General features: G+C 51.4%; 1 protein-coding gene across 1 annotated transcript; it reads right to left on the reverse strand.

The window, feature by feature from the left end:
• Positions 1-1,954: 1,954 nt before the first annotated feature.
• LOC137305082 (olfactomedin-like protein 2A) lies at positions 1,955-17,820 on the reverse strand. Its single transcript, XM_067973861.1, has 7 exons — positions 17,254-17,820; positions 15,275-15,514; positions 14,185-14,292; positions 12,954-13,136; positions 11,601-11,802; positions 9,099-9,284; positions 1,955-5,519 (listed from the first exon to the last, which is right to left on the reverse strand). Exons 1-7 carry the CDS (start codon positions 17,314-17,316, stop codon positions 4,918-4,920), a joined length of 1,584 nt encoding a protein of 527 aa, XP_067829962.1. The 5' UTR covers positions 17,317-17,820; the 3' UTR covers positions 1,955-4,917.

Below are 17,820 nucleotides of genomic sequence, written 5' to 3' on the forward strand. Positions count from 1 at the left end.
CCGGGTCTGAGGGGAGGGGCCTGAGGGGCAGGGGTCTCAGTGTAACCGGGTCTGAGGGGGGAGGGGTCTCAGTGTAACTGGGTCTGAGGGGAGGGGTCTGAGAGGGAGGGGTCTCAGTGTAACAGGGTCTGAGAGGGGAGGGGTCTCAGTGTAACAGGGTCTGAGAGGGGAGGGGTCTCAGTGTAACAGGGTCTGAGAGGGGAGGGGTCTCAGTGTAACAGGGTCTGAGAGGGGAGGGGTCTCAGTGTAACTGGGTCTGAGGGGAGGGGTCTCAGTGTAACTGGGTCTGAGGGGAGGGGTCTGAGGGGGGAGGGGTCTCAGTGTAACCGGGTCTGAGGGGAGGGGTCTCAGTGTAACAGGGTCTGAGGGGAGGGGGGTCTCAGTGTAACAGGGTCTGAGGGGGAGGGGTCTCAGTGTAACAGGGTCTGAGGGGAGGGGTCTCAGTGTAACAGGGTCTGAGGGGGAGGGGTCTCAGTGTAACAGGGTCTGAGGGGGAGGGGTCTCAGTGTAACAGGGTCTGAGAGGAGGGGTCTCAGTGTAACGGGGTCTGAGGGGAGGGGGGTCTCAGTGTTACCATGTAACAGGGTCCGAGAGGGGAGGGGGTCTCTGTTACCGTGTAACAGGGTCTGAGAGGGGAGGGGGTCTCTCACCGTGTAACAGGGTCCGAGAGGGGAGGGGGTCTCTGTTACCGTGTAACAGGGTCCGAGGGGGGAGGGGGTCTCTGTCACCGTGTAACAGGGTCCGAGAGGGGAGGGGTCTGTCAGTGTAACAGGGTCTGAGAGGGGAGGGGGGTCTCTGTTACCGTGTAACAGGGTCCGAAAGGGGAGGGGGGTCTCTGTCACCGTGTAATAGGGTCCGAGAGGGGAGGGGGGTCTCTGTTACCGTGTAACAGGGTCCGAGGGGGGAGATATTTCAGTCACTTTGGATCTTGTCCATTCGGCCGAGAGATGAAAACGTTGCCTCTGTTCAGCTCGCAGGATTAAACCCAGGGTCCGAGAGGTGAACGGACTTCCCAGGATCACACGGTGACGCACATCCCAGGATCACACGGTGACGCACATCGGGTGACGACACTGTGACATACCAAGACACGGTGCAAGCACGCAGCAGTTTGTAAACCGGATGAGGATCAATCTATGATCCCGGGGAAACTAAGGGGCTTGGTCTTAATGACTTCTCCACTGCTTGTAAAACTATCTGGTTGTCTGCCAAGCTCTAAGATAGTTCTGCTTCTCTTTTTGTGGGGAATGGGCTTGTAGGCGCCTGATGTCCTTTGCTGTGGACAACTGGAGCATCATGGATTCTGTGTTGGGAGACTCCGGTCATCTTTATACCATGTAGCCATGAAAGAGACTCGGTGGGCTGCAGCTGGTCAGGCAGTGTGAGGGAGAAGGAAGAGGTGTAGGTTGCATTCTCACAATCATCGAGTACAAAAATTAAAAGAGCATTATACTCAGGCTATGCTAGGCTCTGGTACATCCACACTCGGAGAGTGTTGTGCTCCAATACGGTCCCTGCATGTGGTGCAGTGGATAATACAAGTTTTCAGAGCTCTGATTAACGAGGAGGGTTTCCATGAATTGTGATTTTATTTTCAATTGCAGACAAGAGGATTGAGGATTTATTTTTTAAGATGAAGGGTTTGGATTCTGTCCAAAGAGATGAGTTGTTTGAGATGGAAGGGATGGGAGATGTATATACAGGCTGCAGGCAGAGGGGTTTTGTGCCAGGGATGTCCTCTGGGATATTGAGTATAGTCACTGGTGTCCTTTCGACTCTAGCGGATGTAATTTCACACATCCCATAAATTGGGGGTAAATTGACGAGTTTCACTGGCCACAAAGTCCACAACAGTGTGGTGAAGGTGGGAGTTAGTTAGTGGGAATCTTACTGTGCAATCTCTGAAGTGCTGGATACTGACACTGGGTTCCCAAGGTGAGGAAATAACATCTTTATTCTTCGACACGGATAATCCTCATCTTCAGTACAAATTTATTTTTAAAAATTGCAAAATTAGAGAACAAAATTTCCAAACTAAGGAAAACAAAAGAAAGAACTTGCATTTATATAGTGCCTTTCACAACCTCTGGATGTCCCAAAGCGCTTTACAGCCAATGAAGTACTTTTGAAGTGTAGTCACTGTTGTAATTTAGGAAACGCAGCAGCCAATTTGCCCTCAGCAAGGTCCCACAAACAGCAATGTCATAACGACCAGATAATTTTTTTTTAACTGATGTTGGTTGAGGGATAAATATTGGGCCCAGGACACCGGGGAGAACTCCCCCCTGCTCCTTTTCGAAATAGCGCCAAGGGATCTTTTACGTCCACCTGAGGGGGCAGACGGGGCCTCTGTTTAACGTCTCGTCTGAAAGACGGCCCCTCCGACAGTGCAGCACTCCCTCTGACTCGGGTGAGAGCGCTACCACTGAGAGACAGCAGTGATATGAGGTTATGATACTGGACTAGCAACAGAGAGTGTTCAAACCTCACCATGACAAGCTGTGAAATGTAATTAATGAATCTGGTCGTTTGTGGACTGTCACCAGAAAAAAATAAATGACCATGCCGGATTATTGTAAAAACCCAGAATCAGCCAGTCCTGATCATCCTTCAGTGGGAAGGGGGTCAGACGGTGATGCCTTCCACATTCGAATAGCCCGATCACAATCTATTTCTCGGTTCGCTCATGAATGCCCAACCGAGTGAGGGTACTGGGTAGAATCACAGAAGGAGGCCATTTGGCCCGTTGAGTTGTGCTGGCTCTCTGAAAGAGCTGTCCAACTAGTCCCATGCCCTGCAAATTTTTCCTCTTCAAGTATTTATCCAATTCCCTTTTGAAAGTTATTATTGAATCTGCTTCCACCGCCCTTTCAGGCAGCGCATTCCAGATCGTAACTCGCTGTGTTTAAAAAAAATTAATCTCCCCTCTGGTTCTTTTACCAATTACCTTAAATCTGTGTCTTCTGGTTACCGACCCTTCTGCCACTGGAAACAGTTTCTCCTTATTTACTCTATCAAAACCCTTCATGATTTTGAACCCCTCGATCACATCTCCCCCTTAACCTTTGCTACTTTAAGGAGAACAATCCCAGCTTCTCCAGTCTCTCCGCATAACTGAAGTCCCTGGTCCCTGGTCCCATTCTAGTAAATCTCCTCTGTACCCTCTTTGAGGCTTTGTCACCCTTCCTAAAGTAGAGGGCAGTCAGTGCGTGTAGAACCCAACCCCAATGGCACTGCCCTCGGGAGAGGAGAGAAATTAGTCTTTATATAGTTTAGAAAAGGTGCAGTTTATGGTATGACCGAAGAGTAAAAATAATTTGCAATTACAAGAACAAAATTCTTACATATTTGAACACAATATTGAAGTCCTCAGCAGATGCGGGATTTTGGGGGGTTTAAGAGGTTACAGGACTGGTGGGCTCCACGTTCCCTCTGGGTTCCGATCAGCTGCAAACTCTCCTGTAGCCGTAGCAGCCTTCCTGTCAGGAGGCGTACAAGCCCCACCTCCTTACAGGAAGGTTGCTATGGCTACAAATCTTTCCGAGTGAATTCATCGTGGGCCGTGGGAGTGTGGACTAGTCTACTCAGGCTTCCAAAAGAAATAAGAAAAACAATAGACTGTGATCCATAACCGAGGCTAATTCACCCAGTGTGTCCTGAGTCAGCTCGTCTTGGCAAAGGGGCAGTGGTTAAGGGGCCCCGACGTTTGGTGTCTACCTGCAAGCTTCACAAGGGGATAAAGTTATCAGGGTTCTGGAGTATTACATTCAGTTGTGGGCGCCGCGCCTCAGGAAGGATATATTGGCCTTGGAGGGGGTGCAGCGCAGAGTCACCAGAATGATACCGGGGCTAAAAGGGTTAAATTACGAGGACAGGTTGCGCAGACTGGGCTTGTATTCCCTCGAGTGTAGAAGATTAAGGGATGATCTAATTGAGGTGTTTAAGATGATTAAAGGATTTGATAGGGTGGATAGAGAGAAACTATTTCCTCTGGTGGGGGGAGTCCAGAACAAGGGGGCAGAACCTTAAAATTAGAGCCAGGCCGTTCAGGGGTGATGTCAGGAAGCACTTCTTCACACAAAGGGGAGTGGAAATCTGGAACTTTCTCCCCCAAAAAGCTGTTGAGGCTGGGGGTCAATTGGAAATTTTAACACTGAGATTGATGGATTTTTGTTGGGTAAGGGTATTAAGTGTTACAGAACCAAGGTGGGTAGATGGAGTTAAGATACAGATCAACCATGATCTAATTGAATGGCGGAACAGGCTCGAGGGGCTGAATGGCCTCCTCCTGTTCCTATGTTCCCACTCCTGGTCACGCGCCAATGCCATCGACTGGAAACGCGTCACATGTTGGTGTCGGGTGAAAAACAAACTCCACGGAGATGGTGCCCGAGATCTCGTTGGTTTCACTCACGCAGAATGAACACTGGTTTGGGAGGGATACTGAGCAGGCTGGGGGTCTTTTCTCCAGAAAAGAGAAGGCTGAGGGGTGACTTGATAGAGGTCTTTGACATAATGAAGGGGTTCGATAAGGTAGACAAATGTAGGGGGCCATAAATATAAGATAGTCACTAACAAATCCAGTAGGGAGTTCAGGAGAAACTTCTTCACCCAGAGAGTGGTGAGAATGTGGAACTCACTCCCACAAGGAGTAGTTTGGGGCGAATAACAGAGATACATTTAAGGGGAAGCTCGATAAACACATGAGGGAGAAAGGAATAGAAGGATATGGTGATAGGGTGAGATGAAGTAGGGAGGGAGGATGCTCGTGTGGAGCATAAACGCCGGCATAGACCAGTTGGGCCGAATGGCCTGTTTCTGTGCTGTAAAATTCTATTTATTACAAAGGCCAACTGATGCATTTGGGACTCCTGGTCCCAGGCTTGAGTCAGAGGCGAGGGCAGCAAGTTACACAAGTCAGTAAGCAAATATAACATTGTAGGTCACTTGGAATCCATTATCCCAAGCATAGAGCAGTTTGTCTATTGGGTTGTAGTCTATCTGGGTGAGGTAAGAGTAATTGCTTTGAATGGTCAGCCCCGGGTTAGACTCGAAGCCTGTGTGGGTGTCGAAGGCATAGGTGACGATGCCCTCCTTCTCCTTCTGCAGGTTCATGGCGTAAAAGACTCCGCAGATCAGGAAATAGTTGCCGTAGGAAGACCGTCTGAGTTGGGTTTTCCAAGTGGTCTCCTTCCTGGCGCTTAGGTCAATGGGATCCAACCGGCTGAGCACCAAGACCTCCTCGGGCAGGTAGCCAAAGTCGTTGGAGAAGTAGGCCACCCACAGGCCGCTCTCGTCCACCGTGAAGTCCACCTCCGAGTAGCCCTTCCACGCAGACAGGGTGGCGGACTGCGTCACCAGGTCGTCCAGTGAACTCCAGCTGGTGGCCGTCCTCTGCCGCAGGTCGTAGCGGATGATGTTCCGCGTGTAGGCCTTGTTGTAGTAGAAGGAACCATTGTACACGGCATGGCCGGTCCCAATCCAACTGTAAGGCAGCTTGTACGTGTTACTCCAGCGACCTGGAAACATGCAACCGGACCGTAAGCTGCCTTGGCGACCAAGAGTCGTCTTAACGTTGGGGAAATCATTCTCTGACCAATTCAATATCGCAACTGCCTGCCTTTAACATAGGAAAATGTCCCAAAGAGTTTTATAGTTTCACAGTGTCAGCCTCAGTGGATAGCACTCTCGCCTCTGAGTCAGAAGGAGCACTGCACTGTCGGAGGGTCAGTACTGAGGGAGCGCCGCGCTGTCGGAGGGTCAGTACTGAGGGAGCGCCGCGCTGTCGGAGGGTCAGCACTGAGGGAGTGCCGCACTGTCGGAGGGTCAGCACTGAGGGAGCGCCGCACTGTCGGAGGGTCAGTACTGAGGGAGCGCCGCACTGTCGGAGGGTCAGTACTGAGGGAGCGCCGCACTGTCGGAGGGTCAGCACTGAGGGAGCGCCGCGCTGTCGGAGGGTCAGCACTGAGGGTGCGCCGCGCTGTCGGAGGGTCAGCACTGAGGGAGCGCCGCGCTGTCGGAGGGTCAGTACTGAGGGAGCGCCGCACTGTCGGAGGGTCAGCACTGAGGGAGCGCCGCGCTGTCGGAGGGTCAGTACTGAGGGAGCGCCGCGCTGTCGGAGGGTCAGCACTGAGGGAGCGCCGCACTGTCGGAGGGTCAGTACTGAGGGAGCGCCGCACTGTCGGAGGGTCAGTACTGAGGGAGCGCCGCACTGTCGGAGGGTCAGTACTGAGGGAGCGCCGCACTGTCGGAGGGTCAGTACTGAAGGAGCGCCGCACTGTCGGAGGGTCAGTACTGAGGGAGCGCCGCACTGTCGGAGGGTCAGTACTGAGGGAGCGCCGCACTGTCGGAGGGTCAGTACTGAGGGAGTGCCGCGCTGTCGGAGGGTCAGTACTGAGGGAGCGCCGCACTGTCGGAGGGTCAGTACTGAGGGAGTGCTGCACTGTCGGAGGGTCAGTACTGAGGGAGCGCCGCGCTGTCGGAGGGTCAGTACTGAGGGAGCGCCGCACTGTCGGAGGGTCAGTACTGAGGGAGCGCCGCACTGTCGGAGGGTCAGTACTGAGGGAGCACTGCACTGTCGGAGGGGCTGTTTTTCTCCCCTTCGCCCTGTATCAATCAAAAACTAACCTCAGAGCCCCGCTCTGTGTCTTCACCTGTTTCAAATATTTATCCAATTTTCCCTTGAAAGGGGTAAAAGTCTCCGCCTGAACCACTCTCGGTGGTTAAACCATTCCGTGCTCCCAACAACCCCCTGAGGAAAGCAAATTCCTCCTGATCCCCTCTCCTCACACTTTGTGATAATTTTAAATCAATGACCTCTATTACCCCCTTTCCCTTCTCTGTTCCAATCATTTCCCACTCTTGTTCCTCCATCTTCCTGTATGTAAAAGCCCTCCCCCCCGCCCCCCTTTATCCTGCTGATTCATTGCTTCATCCACCCACATTCTGTAAAAACAAAACAAAGATCAGAAAGTTCAGATTTCCGAGAATCCCAAGTTTCTGACTGTAGATGTGTTGAAATGGGGGGGTGGGTGGGGTCCCAGTGTCCCGAGGGAACCTCTCCCCACCCCCACCCCCACCCCCACCCCCGCTTACAGCCGGACAGCTCCCGGACCGGCTAACTCACCCCAGCGCTCTCAGGGTTAAAGTGCACTGCCCGCAGGGACACAATGTTTACTGCGAGGGAGCGAACTGCTGGGTCCGTGAGATAACAGGACTTATTCTGACTCCATATATGGGAGCGAGCCTGCTCAGTGCTTAATCTCAAAGAGCTGTGCTGCTTTCAGCCGCTGCACAGGCCGAACACAAAGGGTTGCAGAGGTAACCACAGAGATACCGCTGCAACTAACCGGTCCCAGGAGCGACCGCCACCGCACGACCAATGCGCCTGCGTTGTTTGTCGCCGCTGTGTGATGCTTCAGCCGTACGGAGCCTTGATCAGACCCCCACCTGGAGAGACTGCCTTCAGTTCTGGGCACCGCACCTCAGGAAGGATATATTGGCCTTGGAGGGGGTGCAGGGCAGATTCACCAGAATGATACCGGGGCGAAAAGGGGTTAAATTACGAGGAGAGGCTGCACAGACTGGGCTTGTATTCCCTCGAGTTTAGCACTTTAGGGGGTGATCTAAATCGAGGTGTTTAAACGCTTAAAAGGATTCGATAGGGTGGATAGAGAGAAACTATTTCCTCTGGTGGGGGGAGTCCAGAACAAGGGGGCAGAACCTTAAAATTAGAGCCAGAAGTGAAATCAGGAAGCACTTCTTCACACAAAGGGACTGTGCAAAAGGCTCTTGAGGCTGGGGATCAATTGAAATTTTCATGACTGAGATCGACAGATTTTTGTTGGGTGATGGCCTTAAGGGGATATTGGAAGCCTGAGTAGACTAGTCCACACTCCCACGGCCCACGATGAGTTAAGATACAGATCATAACGAGGGGGCATAGATTTAAGGTGAGAGGGGAGAGATACAAAAGGGTCCAGAGGGGCAATTTTTTCACTCAAAGGGTGGTGAGTGTCTGGAACGAGCTGCCAGAGGCAGTAGTAGAGGCGGGTGCAATTTTATCTTTTAAAAAGCATTTGGACAGTTACATGGGTAAGATGGGTATAGAGGGATATGGGCCAAGTGCAGGCAATTGGGACTAGCTTAGTGGTATAAACTGGGCGACATGGACATGTTGGGCCGAAGGGCCTGTTTCCATGTTGTAACTTCTATGATTCTATGATTCTATCAGCCATGATCTAATTGGGGAACAGGCTCGAGGGGCTGAATGGCCTCTTTCTGTTCCTACATTCCTACGTCCAATAGTTGTGAGAATGTCCAAACTCATTTCGTTTAACGCTCCTATGTAGATAAGCCCCCCGCCGTCATTTGGGTCTGAAGTAGATTCTAAACCTAGGCCCCTGATCTGTGTGCACTTGTCTCCATTCAGATAGTGCTCCGTGCGAGTCTGTCGCACAGCTGTCTGTGAAGCGTACAGCACGGCGGGGGGGTGGGGGGAAGAGAGGGGCGTTCATCGTCGGGTGCTGTGATACACTCGCCCGTCAAAGCTGTCCAGTGCCGGCAGACGAGAGGAGCCAGAGCACGAAACGAGGGGTAGGAAGGAACGTTCGGAGGGGATGCCCTCGCCTCTGAGTCAGAAGTTGGTGCGTTCAAGTCCCCACTCCTGAGGACTCGAGACCAGGCAGACATTCCCCAGTGTACGTACCGAGAGAGCGCTGCACTGGCAGAGGATAGAGTAGACGGGGAGAAACTGGTTCCAGTGGCAGGAGGGTCGGTAACCAGAGGACACAGACTTAAGATAATTGGCAAAAGAACCAGAGGGGAGATGAGGAGAATATTTTCTTACGCAGCGAGTTATGATGATCTGGAATGCGCTGCCTGAGAGGGCGGTGGAAGCAGATTCAATAATAACTTTCAAAGGGGAATTGGATAAACACTGGAAAAGGAAAAAGATTTACAGAGTGGGGGGGAGCGGGACTAATTGGATCGCTCTTTTAAAGAGCCGGCACAGGCACGATGGGCCGAATGGCCTCGTCCTGTGCTGTACCATTCCAGGTCGGGAAGTCAGCCTGCAGTGTGTTCACGAGAAACCTTACCCAGTTTGAAATGTTCCAGGTTGCGGAACTCGATCAGGGTGGTCCCAAAGAAGTAGTTGGCCACGTAGACCCTCTCCTGATTGACCACCGAGTCCTTCATCCAAGCCCCTTCCGCACGCCCATAGCTGCTGTGAGTCTCCGGGTCCCTGATCATCACTAGTGTTCCGTCACAACCGTCTTCCCGAACTGGAACCAGAGAGAGAGGGGGAGAGTTCTTAGTTGCTCTAATCCTTTATCGTATATTCGTAGTATCATAGTAGGTACAGCACAGGAGGAGGCCATTCAGCCCATCATGCCTGTGCCGGCTCATTGAAAGAGCTATCCAATTAGTCCCACTCCCCCTGCTCATAAGAACATAAGAAATAGGAGCAGGAGTAGGCCAATCGGCCCCTCGAGCCTGCTCCGCCATTCAATAAGATCATGGCTGATCTGATCCTAACCTCAAATCTAAATTCATGTCCAATTTCCTGCCCGCTCCCCGTAACCCCTAATTCCCTTTACTTCTAGGAAACTGTCTATTTCTGTTTTAAATTTATTTAATGATGTAGCTTCCACAGCTTCCTGGGGCAGCAAATTCCACAGACCTACTACCCTCTGAGTGAAGAAGTTTCTCCTCATCTCAGTTTTGAAAGAGCAGCCCCTTATTCTAAGATTATGCCCCCTAGTTCTAGTTTCACCCATCCTTGGGAACATCCTCACCGCATCCACCCGATCAAGCCCCTTCACAATCTTATATGTTTCAATAAGATCGCCTCTCATTCTTCCGAACTCCGCCATTCAATCTGATCATGGCTGATCTTCTACCTCAACGCCATTTTCCTGCACTATCCCCTCATCCCTTGATGCCTTTAATATCTAGAAATCTATCGCTCTCTGTTTTGAATGTACTCAATGACTGAGCCTCCACAGCCCTCTGGGGTAGAGAATTCCAAAGATTCACCACCCTCTGAGTGAAGAAATTTCTCCTCATCTCAGTCCTAAATGGCCGACCCCTTATCCTGAGACAGTGACCCCTGGTTATGGACCCCCCAGCCAGGGGAAACATCCTCCCTGCTCTTTCCCCATAGTCCTGTACATTTTTTCCCTTCAAGTATTTATCCAATTCCCTTTTGAAAGTTATTATTGAATCTGCTTCCACCGCCCTTTCAGGCAGTGAATTCCAGATCAGAACAACTCACTGCATAAACAAATGTCATCTCTGGTTCTTTTGCCAATCACCTTAAATCTGTGTCCTCTGGTTCCCGACCCTCCTGCCACTGGAAACAGTTTCTCCTTATTTACTGTCAAAACCGTTCATGATTTTGAACCCCTCGATCAAATCTCCCCTTAACCTTCTCTGTTCTAAGGAGAACAACCCCAGCTTCTCCAGTCTCTCCACATAACTGAACTCCCTCATCCCTGATACCATGCTAGTAAATCTCCTCTGCCCTCTCTCTAAGGCCTTGACATCCTTCCTAAAGTGCGGTGCCCAGAATTGAACACATTACTCCAGCTGAGGCCTGACCAGTGATTTATAAAGGTTTTGCATAATTCCCTTGCTTTTGTACTCTGTGCCTCTATTAATAAAGCCCAGGATCCCATATGCTTTTTTAACAGCCTTCTCAACTTGTCCTGCCATCTTCAAAGATTTGTGTACCTACACCCCCAGGTCTCTCTGTTCCTGCACCCCCTTTAAAATCGTACCATTTAGTTTATATTGCCTCTCCTCATTCTCCCAACAAATGCATCACTGGAAGGACACTTTAGGGTTCTAAACCAAACTACACTGAACCAAACCAGACCAGGTTTGGTCTTCCCTGAAGAACAGGAGTCCAAGGGTTAAACTATGAAGAGCGATTACATAAACGAGGCCTGGAATATAGAGGGTTAAGGGGTGATTTGATTGAGGTTTTTAGGATTTTTGATAGGGTGGATGGAGAGAAACTATTTCCTCTGTCTAGGACAAGAGGGCATAACCTTAAAATCAGAGCCAGGACATTCAGGAAAGAAGTTAGGGAATTCACGCAAACTCTCTCCCACAAAATGGGCCAAATGGCCTCCTTCTGTGCCGTAAATTTCTATGATTCTATGATAAAAAGCAGTAGATGCGAGCTCAATTAATAATTTTAAATCTGAGATCGCTAGATTTTTGCTAGCCCAGGGGTATGGAGCCGAGGCGGGTGGATGGAGCTAGGACACAGATCAGCCATGATCTGATTGAATGGCGGCATAGGCTCGAGGGGCTGAATGGCCTCCTCCTGTCCCTATGAGTCAACCAGTTGGGGTTTTGGTGCCAATCCGCGTTCAAACTCACAACCTTGATATGAAAGGCCTTGCTCTGCTGAGTGTCGGGGCAGAGAGGGAGGGGAATGGGGAGTGAGGAGTCAGTGCCTGCACAAAACCCAAGCCTCATCGACATCTTCTGAAGGACCAAAGAGAGGACAGGAAAGGCAATGCTCCAATGTCTGGTGGAACTTCGAAAAGCGTCCCGGGCGTTCTGAAAAGGTTTGATGGTGGACTCACTCATGTTTCCGTTGTCGTCCGAAGGTTTCCCGGTCACGGCCTCCGAGGAGAAGACTCCAGGACGAGCAGTGGGTGGGTGAGGCCTCGTGGTGGGCTTCTGGGCGATGGTGGGCTGAGGGTCTGGCCATTCTTTGGGGGCGCCATCCTTCGAGATGTTAGCTTTCAGGGACGGTGCCTCGCCTATGTTTAGCTTCACAGTGACCTGCAAGACAGCGATAGTTTCTCCTTAAAGCAGAGAAGGTTAAGGGGGAGATTTGATCGAGGTGTTCAAAATCATGAAGGGGTTTTGATGGAGGAAATAAGGAGAAACTGTTTCCAGTGGCAGGAGGGTCGGTAACCAGAGGACACAGATTTAAGGTAATTGGATGAAAGAACCAGAGGAGAGATGAGGAGAATTATTTTACGCAGCGAGTTGTTCTGATCTGGAATTCACTGCCTGAAAGGGCGGTGGAAGCAGATTCAATAATAACTTTCAAAAGGGAATTGGATAAATATTTGAAGGGGAAAAGTTTGCAGGGCTCTGGGGAAAGAGCAGGGTGGTGGGGCAGGCAGTGGGACGAATTGGATTGTTCTTTGGTGCTGCATTGCCTGAGGTACCGTCATTCGGATAAGACTTTAAACCAAGTCACTATTTCGAAGACGAGCAGGGGAGTTCTCCCCGGTCTCCTGGGACAACATTCGACCCTCAAGCAACACCACCAAAAACAGATTAACTGGTCATTTATCCGGTTCCGACCCGTGGGATTTTGCTGTGTGCAAATTTGCCTACGTTAAAAAAAAAACACATAACTTCTCCAGGGCTTCTGCCAATTGCTGACCGGAGAAATCCCACGGAAATTCCAGGCAATTGTTAACCTTTACTTGTTAATAAAAAAAAGTTTCACCCAATAGGAGGGCAGATATTGACTGACTAAATTGTACACCCATTAATAAAGAACGGGATTTAAAGTTTTGTTTCACAGAACACAAAGTTATCACAACCTCTCCCCCCCCGGGCAAAATGTATCAGAGCAGCAGCACAGAGTTAGTTATTGGTTTAGTGAGTCTTACGGCAGTTCAATAGGGAATTCAGGAGAAACTTATTTACCCAGAGAGTGGAACTCGCTCCCATGAGGAGTGGTTGAGGCGAACAGCAGAGATATATTTAAGGGGAAGCTGCATAAACACGTGAGGGAGAAGGGAATAGAAGGATATGGTGATAGGGAGAGACGAAAGAGGGGAGGGAGGAGGCTCGTGTGGAGCATAAACACCAGCATTGACCAGTTGGGCCGAATGGCCTGTTTCTGTAATTCAGATCATGGGGGCCCCAGGCCTGCTCTGGTACTTGAAGGGAGATAGGCCTTGGGCAGGTACCTTCACTTTTCTCTCCTGCGGTAAGGGCTGTTGCTTCCTCAGTTGGGAGTTAAATTTGCTCAGCTCCTTCTTGACGGCCCTCATGGTGCTGGAGAGGTTCTGGTAGATGTGGCGGTGCTGAACGAGTTTTTCGAAGGCCTCCTTCAGAAGGACACTGACACTGGACACATTGCGTTCCACCCTCTTGTTAAAAACAAAAAACACACGCACCCAAAATTCAGTTTTCATTTTAAAATATAAGAACATTACACCCACACAAGCCTGCCTGGCTTTTTTTTTCATAGATTATCCCCATCTGACAACAGCAACTTGCATTTATACAGCGCCTTTCATGTTGTAAAACGCCCCCAAGGTGCTTCACAGGAGCGTCATGCCACAAAAAGGAGATATCAGCGCAGGTGACCAAGAGCTTGGTCAAAGAGGTGGGTTTTAAGGAGCGTCTTAAAGGAGGGGAGAGAGGCGGAGAGGTTTAGGGAGGGAATTCCAGAGCTTAGGGCCCAGGCAGCTGAAGGCACGGCCGCCAATGATGGAGCGATTAAAATCGGGGATGTGCAAGAGGCCAGAATTGGAGGAGCGCAGAGATTTCGGAGGGTGGTAGGGCTGGAGGAGGTTACAGAGATAGGGAGGGGGCGAGGGATTTGAAAACAAGGATGAGAATTTTAAAATCGAGGCGTTCCCGGACCGGGAGCCAATGGGAGGTGACCAACCTTCTCCACATGTCTCTCAACCCCACCTCTCTCCAGAAACGCATTCAATTGTCTCTTGAGCCCACTGATACCATCAGATTCAATATCCTTCCCTGTTAATATAATTTGATGTTACGGCATTGGTTACGTTCTCCTGCGCGCTGATGTCACAGCCAGGAAGTCACTCGCCTTTCATTGACGGTTAATTCACTGGGGCCACTCAGGCTGGTGTCAGTGGTGGGAGCCCAATAAAAGGCTTCTCAAGGTCACCGCCCTAACAAATCCACACAGAGAAACCCCATCTGGTTCACTCCTGTCCTTTAGGGAAGGAAACCTGCCGTCCTTACCCGGTCTGGGCCTAAATGTGACTCCAGTCCCACACCAATGTGGTTGACTCTTAACTGCCCTCTGAAGTGCCCAAGCGAGTCTCTCCATTCTATTACCACCTTCTCAGGGCAACTAGGGATGGGCAATAAATGCCAGCCTTGCCAGTGATGCCCACATCCCGAGAATGAGTAAAATATAAACAGGAACGGCCCCCTTACCTTCTCCAGCTTCTTCAGTTGACTGTTGAGTTTGGCCGAGTAAGAGTTCAGTCTCTTGGTCTCTGCTTTGTCAAAGATCTCCTGAAGGTCGGCAGCCAGTGCCTGGAGCTACGGGAACCAAGACACTTGGATCAGATACGGAGGGTCTCCGGCATGCTCTGCCCGCTCGAACCGCGAGGGGTCAAGGGTTCACGCCGCCAAGTAAGGGCCGTCTCACCGTGGGATGGGAGGGAGGGAGGGAGGGAAAGGAGGGAACGAGGGAGGGAAGGGAGGGAGTGAGGGAGGAAAGGCGGGCAAGTGGGAAGGAAGGGAGGAAGGGCGGGGAGAGAGGGAAAGAGGAGGGAGGGAGGAATGGCGGGGGGAGAGAGGGAAAGAAGGAGGGAGGGAGGAAGGGCGGGCAGGAGGGAGGGAAGGAGGAGGGAGGGAGGAAGGGCGGGGGGAGGGAGGGAAAGAAAGAGGGAGGGAGGAAGGAGGGAGGGCGAATCCGGAGGGAAGGGTGGGGGGGAGGAAGGGTGTGGAGAGAGGGACGGAAGGAGGGAGGAAGGGTGGGCAGGAGGGAGGGAAAGAAGGAGGGAGGGAGGAAGGGCGGGCAGGAGGGAGGGAAGGAAGGAGGGAGGGCGGATAGGGAGGGAAGGGCGGGCGGAGAGAGAGAAAGAAGGAGGGAGGGAGGAAGGGCGGGCAGGAGGGAGGGAAGGAACGCCAGCTCCCCATTGACTCCAGGCCCCCGGCTCGAGTGCGGCCCTTGGCTGTGCTGCGATCGCGGGTATCTCTGGTCACAGTTCCCACCCCCTTTTCCCTATTTTTTCCCCCTCTGTCTCGTTCACCCGATCTCACTTGTCTTCCAGTTCTGATGAAGGAGTCACACCTGAGACAGTAACCGAGTTTTTCCTCTTTACAAACACTGACTGACCTGCCGCGTATCTCTGACGTTTTATTTTTATCTGTCCTGTTTATAATTGGATCTTATTGAACTTCAGACAGTGAGCCGCAGGCCCCACCGGCTATTCCTGGCCCTCTCGTGGTTTTGCCGCGTAAGCAAGCGCCAGAAGGCAGTGCCGGAGACTGCGCTGGGCGTGGGTGTGAAACTTACTGTCGTCAAGTCCGAGACGAGCATCTTTGTCCTTCCCGCTGTCTGCTTGCTCTTGGCCTCACACTGGTCGACCTCGCAGTAACACTTGCACTTTGACCCGGGACCCGACCTCTCCAGTGGGTACAAGTCCTCGGGCCAAAGCTTGCCGGCCCTCGGCCTTGTGTCCTCGGGGCCGGGCTGTTTGACGATGCACTTGCAGTGGCAGTCAGCCTCCTCCACCCTCCTCGATAAGGCCGGGTCCTAAGAGGGGAAATAATTACATAGAATTACATAGAATTTTACAGCACAGAAACAGGCCATTCGGCCCAACAGGTCCATGCCGGTGTTTATGCTCCACACGAGCCTCCTCCCTCCCTACTTCATCTCACCCTATCAGCATATCCTTCTATTCCTTTCTCCCTCGTGTTTATTGAGCTTCCCCTTAAATGTATCTCCACTATTCACCTCAACCATTCCTTGTGGGAGCGAGTTCCACATTCTCACCACTCTCTGGGTGAAGAAGTTTCTCCTGAATTCCCGATTGGATTTATTAGTGACTATCTTATATTTATGGCCCCCTAGTCCTGGTCTCCCCCACAAGTGGACACATCTTCTCACTGTAGAGTTGGGAAAACCAGTGTATGGGAACGTTCACAGTAACGGTTTTATTAAAGAATCCATTTGATGTTCAGGACTCCGTCTTGAGACGGAATCAGTTGAAACGAGGCCATTTCTGTGGAATGTCACAAGGCAGCTCAAATCACCGAGACCCCTTTGCAAACCTTTTACCGACTCGCGTCCTGTAAGAAATCCTAGGGTAGCTCTAACCTTCTAAAGAAAGACAGACTTGCATTTATATAGCGCCTTTCATGACCTCAGGATGTCCCAAAGCGCTTTACAGCCAATTAAGTACTTTTGAAGTGTGGTCACTGTTGTAATGTAGGAAACACGGCAGCCAATTTGCGCACAGCAAGATCCCACAAACAGCAATGACCAGATAATCTGTTTTTTAGTGATGTTGGTTGAGGGATAAATATTGGCTCCAGGACACTGGGGAGAACTCCCCTGCTTTTCTTCGAAATAGTGGCCGTGGGATCTTTTACGTCCACCCGAGAGGGCAGACGAGGCCTCGGTTTATCGTCTTATCTGAAAGACGGCACGTCTGACAGTGCAGCACCTCCCTCAGTACTGCACCGAAGTGTCAGCTTCGATCTTGTGCTCAAGTCTCTGGAGTGGGGACTTGAACCCATGACCTTCTGACTCAGAGGGGAGAGAGAGAGAGAGAGGAGGGAGGAGAGAGAGAGGAGGGAGGAGAGAGAGAGGAGGGAGGAGAGAGAGAGGAGGGAGGAGAGAGAGAGAGGAGGGGAGAGAGAGAGAGAGAGGAGGGAGGAGAGAGAGACTGCCGCCCACTGAGAATCGGGTCTTATTTCCCGGTCGTAATTGATCCCGTTGCAGGCGAACAGCCTTGTGTATCAGACAGTAGAGCGACGCACACCTCTCCCGTCACTGACGCTGACCCCACCAGCGAATAAAGGTTATCTGTTTTTAATACAACGGGTCATTCTCTGTCTTTCTCTTCCTTTCGGATGTTTCTCCCTCTCTCTCTCTGTCTTGTGTTCTGGCCGTTTGTGTATTCGGTGGTCCTGTAGGTAACATCACTCTGTCTGAACACTTTGATTGCCTTGACAACGGGCAGTTGGAAAGATTATCTGTAATCACCAGGTATTGTTCTCTGACTATAAATGCGGTAACATTCAAGGAGTCCCACACTTCACCTGACGAAGGAGATAATCTCCGAAAGCTTGTGATTTTCAAATAAAATCTTACAACACCTGGTGTTGTAAGATTCTTTACATTTGTCCACCCCAGTCCATCACCGGCATCTCCACATCATGATTTTTTAAGAATCACTCGACGCTGCCAGTATCGGTGCGTACTCTCAGCCCGCAGGCTGCCCTCCCCTCCTCTTCACCCCGTGTATGAAATAAACTCACCCTTACCTGAGCCAAGGTGATCAGCGCAGAGTTCAGGAGCAACGCAGCGACCGCCAGTCCAGCCCTCATCGCGTCACCGCGGTGAACGTCTCCCGCCCTGCGGCCCTTGCAACTACCGCAGCAGCAGAAACCCACTGACTCCAGGAGTGGGCATTGCACCGGTGATTAGGCTGCGGGGCTAGGGCTGGCTCTCTGTGCCTCCATCGTACGCCAGGGCTGAGTGGGGGGGGGGGTTAAAGGTGGGGGGGGGTGGGATGGAGTTGGGGGGGGGGGGAAGGGTTGTGAGCCTGAGGTAGAGGTGGCTCGTTGTACTAGAGTCCCATCCCGATGCTGCTTTGGGACAGGATGACGCCGCTCCCCACTGCCTAATGCCAAGTGTCCAGGGAAATCCCGAGGACTCGGGGCTCTCAGTCCAGACTATCCCCGTACTGGCAGTGAAATCAGCATTTAAAGTGTATTCAGTGTCAAGCCTGGACAGCTCCCTGCACTACAGCGTCGTCCCCTTTCATCACTGCCATCCTGCCCCTGCCTCTCTCACTCTCTCTCTCTCTCTCTCTCTCTCTCTCCTGTTAT

The sequence above is a fragment of the Heptranchias perlo genome, chromosome 39 (assembly GCF_035084215.1).
Source record: "Heptranchias perlo isolate sHepPer1 chromosome 39, sHepPer1.hap1, whole genome shotgun sequence".
Taxonomy (NCBI): Eukaryota; Metazoa; Chordata; class Chondrichthyes; order Hexanchiformes; family Hexanchidae; genus Heptranchias; species Heptranchias perlo.

Coding starts and splice junctions, on each gene's coding strand:
- LOC137305082 (XM_067973861.1), bottom strand. CDS start 17,316: ATGAGGGCTGGACTGGCGGTCGCTGCGTTGCTCCTGAACTCTGCGCTG. Junction 15,515..17,253: donor CGCTGATCACCTTGGCTCAG/GTAAGGGTGAGT, acceptor TTCCCCTCTTAG/GACCCGGCCTTATCGAGGAG. Junction 5,520..9,098: donor CCTGGAACATTTCAAACTGG/GTAAGGTTTCTC, acceptor GCATGTTTCCAG/GTCGCTGGAGTAACACGTAC.